Raw genomic sequence first — 6,246 nt, forward strand, 5'->3', positions numbered from 1 at the left:
CATCACGGTACATTGCTGTATCAATACTTTTCAACACCTCTACTCATTAGACAAACACCTGTTGCCATTTAAAGTAATAATAATAATAGTTAAGTATCTAATCTTCTGTCAGCACCTTTATTTCTAATTAAAAAGAACCTCTCTAGTTAGGTGTAACTGTATAAAATTATATATGAAAATTATGCTGAAGCAAAGCATACTTGTATTATTTTTAGGATTCCATAAAAAAAGTAAATTAAGAGAAGATGTACATTTTTAGAAATGCAGTAAAAGGTGAGTCATGCTGCTAACTCTGTCTTCTGACAGTCCACTGGGGAGAGCTGAAAATAAAACCAGGTTTCATCAGCACCTCTGTAACTATTACATCAAACCCCTGATGCCACAATTTAATGGAAACACAGGGGACCATCCTGATGCACTTTCTAATCCTGGATCTGCATGGAGGCTGTTGTGAAATGACAGCGTCTCGGGTGGAAGAACAGATATGGTTGTTTGGAGATAACACATAGCAGCAGTCTTAATGGCTGACATCGTGAATGTCTTGTGCATGCTTGCAATGTGGTTGGTCTGTTTCCAAAGTGTGATTTCGTAAGGCACTGGGATAAAATTATTAGTTTATGAGTTACCATTTATCCTATATAACTTTTTTTGAATATTAAATTCATTGCTTTTATACTAAATATAAAAAAACAGGTAGTTCTTTGATTCAAAGTTATAAAAACTGATTGATTGGTCTCATGTCTAGTCCTCTCTCCCAGTAAACTGAATATCTTGAGGTCATAGGCCATCATTTTAGGACAGTCTAGGTCATTCTTCTTGGCTTTGCAACAACAACAAGAATATTTCACAGCATATCCTGACATTTTATAGAGCAAAAAAAAAGAAAAAAACAACGAAGAAATTAAAACAAATGTTAATTAAGAAATATCTGATAGTTGCAAAGGCAACAGCATCCCCATCCCTATACAGCATTCATTTTAAAAACAACAAAAAAACTAGACAATCTTCTTTTTATTGTGGAATATAAATTTCAGAAACAAACTTACAGTGACGGTACAATACAGTAAATGTGGGAAATAAAAAAAAAACAAAGTTGCTCTACGTTGTTCACAGCACAAGCAGCCAAATTTGTGAAGTCTTTGGGAACATGCACATGAGTGGATGTGGTAGAATCATTGATTCTAGACACAGGATGGAAAAAGGCTTTTAAACACCTGAATGCCAAAAGCATCGAGGAAACCTAAAACAAACACAATAATCTTAAATCACAAAGACCTGTGCACAAAATACATTTAGATGAAATATTGCATCTGCTCCCTTCATCTGTAACTGCAAATAAGAGGTGGAAAGAGAAATGTAAATATTGGATCTATATTACATAATAAGGGCTTTGTGTGATAAGGGACGACTTTTATTTGTGTCATAAAAAAAGCACACTTTGGAAAACTGTCACCACTTGCTTCGGTACATTCAATTTATATCCTTTAGCAACACACCACTAAGACAGAAGACAAGTCTGTGCACATAAATACATAGTCATACTCTTCATTACCGCCTAGTTAAACTTCACACAGATAAGTTACGCAACAAAGCTGAAGGATAAATACAGGTAACAACAACGAAGCAACATAGTCATAGAAAGTGCACGCAAACACACACAGAACAGGAAATCTTCATTTCTCTAGAGCACTGCTTATTAAGCACCTGGCGGGGTGAAAAATATCCTGTGCAGGTGTTCCCTGATCACTGCTACCATAGAAATGTTAGGCCTGAAGACAGTTTGTTTTATGACGGGCACTTGACCAAACAGCACAGTGCAGACATGGGAACATGGCACATATGCAAGGCTTCTTCAACAACCTATCTGCAAGACACTGGAGCAAATGTTGCGTTCAAAACTACCCCACCATATATGGGAATTCAACATGTGGCAACACAAGCTGATAGTGATAAAAATAGATATGCCTATATTCAAACCTTTTATATTATAATTTCATAATTTTCCAAGCAAGGAATCAAAAATAGTTCATAATTCTAAAGAGCAGTTTTCTTCTGTAAAGTAAAGTGTACATTCATAAACAATAATTTGGCATCTCAGGCACTGTAGTAAACCCTGTAGTAGAGAGTTTTGTTTCGCCATAGTGAGTAGGAGTTGTCAAACTTAAGGAGGTATGTGCCTTCACCTGGAAAGTCATGGCTCCCCCCGTGGACGGACAGGTGGCTGTCCTGGCGATACACAGGTAAAATTTCCCCCAAGTTTGAGTTGGACTGACTTTTGGAGCCCTTCTCAATGTCTCCATTGGTGACAGGCCCTGGAACCAAAAGCACAGAGCACTAAGTCAAAAGCAGCTCGGATTGCAGAAGGAAGGAAACCTATTGAAAAAGGATTGTGGTGTTTTATAGCAACAGACAGACTGGTGAGTTTTATAGAAAAGTGGAAAAGATTGAGACATCCAGAAAAAAGGTTAGGAGTGAGCAGTTCAGTCTGAGAACAGATTGCAAATACTGACCTTCAAGCTCCTCCTCCTCCTCTTCATCATCACTGGACTCGCTGATGTGTACAGTGATAGACCGGCTCGTGACAGGGGTCCAGTCAAAATATATACCAAAGCCAATGTCGTAACCATCTGTAGCAAATTCCCAGCACACTTTTTTGGCCTCAGGCACAGTGGGCACATGCACTGTCATGATATCGCCTCGGTACACTGTCACAACGCTATCCTCCTCCGTGCGAAGCTTTGCCTTCAGCTCCTTCAGAGCAGCAGATGTCCATGTTGATGGGGGATTCAGGGGTGGCAGCTGGGCTACCATCAGGAGGGACAAATGCAAAAAGACTTTCATGTTTTATCTAACTTAGATAAGCCTTAACATGCCATTCAAATCATGTTTTGTAGCCTGTACAACAGTATGAACACACTTTTCAGAGACTAATGAATCCCCTGGTTCCTGATCACAGATAAAACAAAGCAGCAACCGTGATGGCACACTCAGCAGGCCCTCACCTGTCATCTCAGCAGAGAGCTGACAGCTCCCTGAGCTGTTGTTCTCCTCCCCTCCTTCCCCTGGGGCCAGCTCAGCAGGGGCCTCGTCATTACCCTTAAAATGCACACACACATTAGACTAATATTACTGCTGAGAAGTCAGATCATATTGCCCTTCCCTGTTTATTGACAACCACTGACAGCTTCCCAGGGATACTTCAACATTATTACCTCAGTGTATGGTCCTGAATCCTCCTTGGTTTCCTCCATAGCAGCTTGGTTTTTTGACCGGGCACAGCACTGAGAAAGATCTGTATTCTGGAGTCTGTAAAGCAAATGATATGTAACAACTGAGTGCATTAGGAGTATAACTACACGTCTACAGCATAATCAGCAGCGGGCTCACTCACCTGTCCAGCGGTCGGTTGTCACACTGATTGGATGTTACTCCGGGAAAAGAAGAGAAGGACAGGGATGACAGCCGTGACTGAAGCTCAGATGTGGACTCTAATCGCTCCATGGCTGTAAAGACAAGGCAAACATCTCCGTGTGCGTGGCTGGAAAAGATGAAGCCCCGCCCCTCTCAGCCACAGGGGGGGATAGATGAAAGTACTGAGGCTAACCTCCTGACGGAGGAAATAAATCAAGTAAACATGGCGTTTGGCTGATACAGACCACAGTAACACAACAAACTGATAAATAACTAGCTTGACTCGAAATATCCGTGCATGCCGCTCTCTCTTGCCTCATGTCTTTAAACTGACATTAGCCGTGTGTTAGCTGGTAGCATCTCAGAAGCTAACGCTACCTAGCAAACACAGAAAGTGCAAACTGATCAACAGCTGTTCTTACCATGGGAGAACGATGATTCTCAAGTGGTTTTACTCAAGTCCAAGAAAGGCCATCAGGACATACACTTCCATATCACAAAGATCATGTGATGGGGCTTTCCACTGAGCTGTAGCTTTGCGGGGAAAAGAAGACGGACCCGAATTTTTGACACTTCCGTATTTTCCCGAAAGTTGCCGAAAAAGTGCGATTCTGAAGCACTCGACATCCTGTGAGGAAGCAATGCTTTTACTTCGAGAGGAGGCCCTGGACAGAACTATCAAGATGTTTAATTTTTTAAATTATAAAATATTACAGCAACAAGTCCAAAGAGGAGTGTCACATCAGAGCCTGTAGAATATAGTTTACTTAACCTTCTTATTCACTCCTTTCTGTTTCCCCATTATTTTTGTATTTAGTGCCCAGTAATTACAGCTGTTTTGTTATTCAGCTACTGGATTTGCTGTAATTGAAAATTTCGTCCTATCTGCCATTGCTTCAATGAATCATACATCAACATGCATATTTTTACATACATTTTTATTTGCATTTCTCTGAAATGTATTCCAAATGATTTTAGATATTGTGGCTTTTTTTTTTAAAGGAGATGAGACATTGACATTTTGAAATCGAGTGTTCAAGTCTAATTTTGCAGCATATATTTGTATGCTGCAGAGATGCACTGTTGCATAGGTTTGTTTCTTGATAGATGGCACTGCAGATGGATGTCTTTGGTCTGGATATCAGTGATGGAAATCCACGGAAAGGGCCTTTGGGAAAAAAAAAAAAGGAAATCAAACAGGAAATTCTATTCTTTGAATTTTGCAAAATGCAGGTCTAAAGTGAACAAGACAGGCATGCTGTAAATGCTCCCTGAGTTCTTGTCTGATGTGGTTGTTCACTTACTCGTCTGGAAGGAGAGAAGTTGCACAAGATGCACTGATGAAAGTCTGTGTTGTTAGTTTAATTACGTGTGTTCCTGTCTCTTGAAAGATGCTGTTGATCAGACAGAGAGTCAAACTGGATCCAAGACTAGCAGATGAGCAGATATTTAGCAGGCTGTACAGCACTGCACACACCCAGCTCAGATCCAGAGATATGCCTCCTAAATAAACAGAAATAGTGCACTTCATTTAACAAAATCATGTCAAAAACAGGATTTTACATTGATGAACTGCATCTATCCAAAATTAAAGTCTGCAGTGATTAAACAGGTTACCGCTCATAGTCAGAGGACAAGATGCCTCTATCAGCGAAGGATCATTCAAAGCTGTCTTCATATCTGTGCAGGACTGCCACACATCTACATCACCACCAGTCATATATTGTGGTTTGATAATAAAATCATGTCCAAGAAGGTGTGCCAATCTGAAACAAAAGTTGAAAACATGAATTCAAAGAATGATAAACAGCTACATTTGCTGCTGTGTAGCTGTGATACTACCTGGCGACAGGCACGGCTGAGGTGAAGCAGTACACGAGGCAGTGTTTTGACAGGTGAGAGCGGAGATCAGCACAGACTTTGGGGAGGTGAGAGGGCAGACAGCAGAGGAACAACACGTCTGCCCATGCTGCCAGTCTGCTGTTACTGAAGAGACACTCAACCCCAGCTTGAGTAAACTCTACTGAGAGCGGACACACAGAGAATCAGACAATCAAACAAAGTCTTACTTTAACTAATAATTGTCAGAATTAAGAGCGTTGGTACAATGGTCAAAATAAGGCACTGTTTTTCATTCAAAACCCACCCTATAAATCCTTCTATTTTTCTCATGACTCACATTTGAAATTCATAGGCCTGCACAATTTTTTGATGAAGAATCAAAATAATAAATGAAAGTATGTAGGCCATAAAATTCATCAACATTAACTGTTTCTTTCGGCCTACCTGTAGATTCTGGTCTTCTACTGGAGATCTTAATGTTTGAAGGTTCGATGCCTGACTTTTCAAGAAGGCACGTCAGTAACTGTTTCCCCAGGTGGCCCATCCCCAGAATCCCAACACAGAGTCCTCTGCCCCCGGCTGCAGTGTGACTTAGGATGGAAGCTCTAAGTGCACCAGTCAGAGTGAATAAAATCCGCTCTATAAAGTGTTGTGTTTAGAAGTTGCTAACAGTTATCAGAGAAAAACTAAATAGACTTACCTCAGAGACTGAACTAGTTTACACAAAAACACTGCATGCGCGCACCCGCAAAACGTCAGTCCAGCGGCGCGTGACCGAAGATAAACTTTTTCTTTTTCTTCTTCACTCAGTCCGACCTCAAAAGAAAAACTGTCCAAACCAGCTGTGACGTCCAACATCGTCCGAAAGGTAAATACAGATTCAAGAGAATAAATTTTAAACTATCAAGGTTTTTAGTACACTAAGTGGGCTTCGTTTCTATAGTCCCTGTCTCCATGGCAACATGGCAACAGCCGACGTTCACGTATTTCAAA

The 6,246-nt window shown here is 40.7% G+C and overlaps 2 protein-coding genes across 4 annotated transcripts; both read right to left on the bottom strand.

Moving 5' to 3' along the window:
* Positions 1–125: 125 nt before the first annotated feature.
* tmed8 (transmembrane p24 trafficking protein 8) lies at positions 126–3,989 on the bottom strand. 2 transcript variants are annotated; one of them, XM_074691269.1, is made up of 6 exons: positions 3,834–3,989; positions 3,392–3,503; positions 3,213–3,306; positions 3,003–3,096; positions 2,511–2,804; positions 127–2,312 (listed from the first exon to the last, which is right to left on the bottom strand). In XM_074691269.1, the coding sequence occupies exons 2-6, from the start codon at positions 3,499–3,501 to the stop codon at positions 2,095–2,097; spliced, it is 810 nt and encodes a 269-aa protein (XP_074547370.1). In that variant the 5' UTR covers positions 3,502–3,503; positions 3,834–3,989; the 3' UTR covers positions 127–2,094. The 2 variants fall into 2 exon arrangements, with proteins under 2 accessions (XP_074547371.1, XP_074547370.1); XM_074691270.1 differs by lacking the exon at positions 3,834–3,989 and having other exon boundaries at positions 126–2,312; positions 3,392–3,502.
* Positions 3,990–4,112: 123 nt separating this feature from the next.
* On the bottom strand, positions 4,113–6,196 carry noxred1 (NADP-dependent oxidoreductase domain containing 1). 2 transcript variants are annotated; one of them, XM_074691268.1, is made up of 6 exons: positions 5,954–6,196; positions 5,698–5,858; positions 5,254–5,431; positions 5,029–5,177; positions 4,716–4,914; positions 4,113–4,579 (listed from the first exon to the last, which is right to left on the bottom strand). In XM_074691268.1, the coding sequence occupies exons 1-6, from the start codon at positions 6,109–6,111 to the stop codon at positions 4,453–4,455; spliced, it is 972 nt and encodes a 323-aa protein (XP_074547369.1). In that variant the 5' UTR covers positions 6,112–6,196; the 3' UTR covers positions 4,113–4,452. The 2 variants fall into 2 exon arrangements, with proteins under 2 accessions (XP_074547369.1, XP_074547368.1); XM_074691267.1 differs by having other exon boundaries at positions 5,254–5,434.
* Between the last annotated feature and the right edge of the window lie 50 nt (positions 6,197–6,246).

The sequence above is a fragment of the Halichoeres trimaculatus genome, unplaced genomic scaffold (assembly GCF_033239565.1).
Source record: "Halichoeres trimaculatus isolate MK-OKI-2021-1 unplaced genomic scaffold, fHalTri1.1 fHalTri1_scaffold_17, whole genome shotgun sequence".
NCBI classification, from domain to species: Eukaryota; Metazoa; Chordata; class Actinopteri; order Labriformes; family Labridae; genus Halichoeres; species Halichoeres trimaculatus.

What these genes read in the sequence shown, in the direction of transcription:
- tmed8 (XM_074691270.1), bottom strand. Translation starts at nt 3,501, where the DNA reads ATGGAGCGATTAGAGTCCACATCTGAGCTTCAGTCACGGCTGTCATCC. An exon ending in GACAACCGACCGCTGGACAG is followed by an intron (nt 3,307 to 3,391) that starts GTGAGTGAGCCC and finishes TTTGCTTTACAG; the next exon opens with ACTCCAGAATACAGATCTTT. An exon ending in GCTCTCTGCTGAGATGACAG is followed by an intron (nt 2,805 to 3,002) that starts GTGAGGGCCTGC and finishes TCCTGATGGTAG; the next exon opens with CCCAGCTGCCACCCCTGAAT.
- noxred1 (XM_074691267.1), bottom strand. Translation starts at nt 6,111, where the DNA reads ATGTTGGACGTCACAGCTGGTTTGGACAGTTTTTCTTTTGAGGTCGGA. An exon ending in TCAGCCGTGCCTGTCGCCAG is followed by an intron (nt 5,178 to 5,253) that starts GTAGTATCACAG and finishes CTTTTGTTTCAG; the next exon opens with ATTGGCACACCTTCTTGGAC. An exon ending in TTGTCCTCTGACTATGAGCG is followed by an intron (nt 4,915 to 5,028) that starts GTAACCTGTTTA and finishes CTGTTTATTTAG; the next exon opens with GAGGCATATCTCTGGATCTG.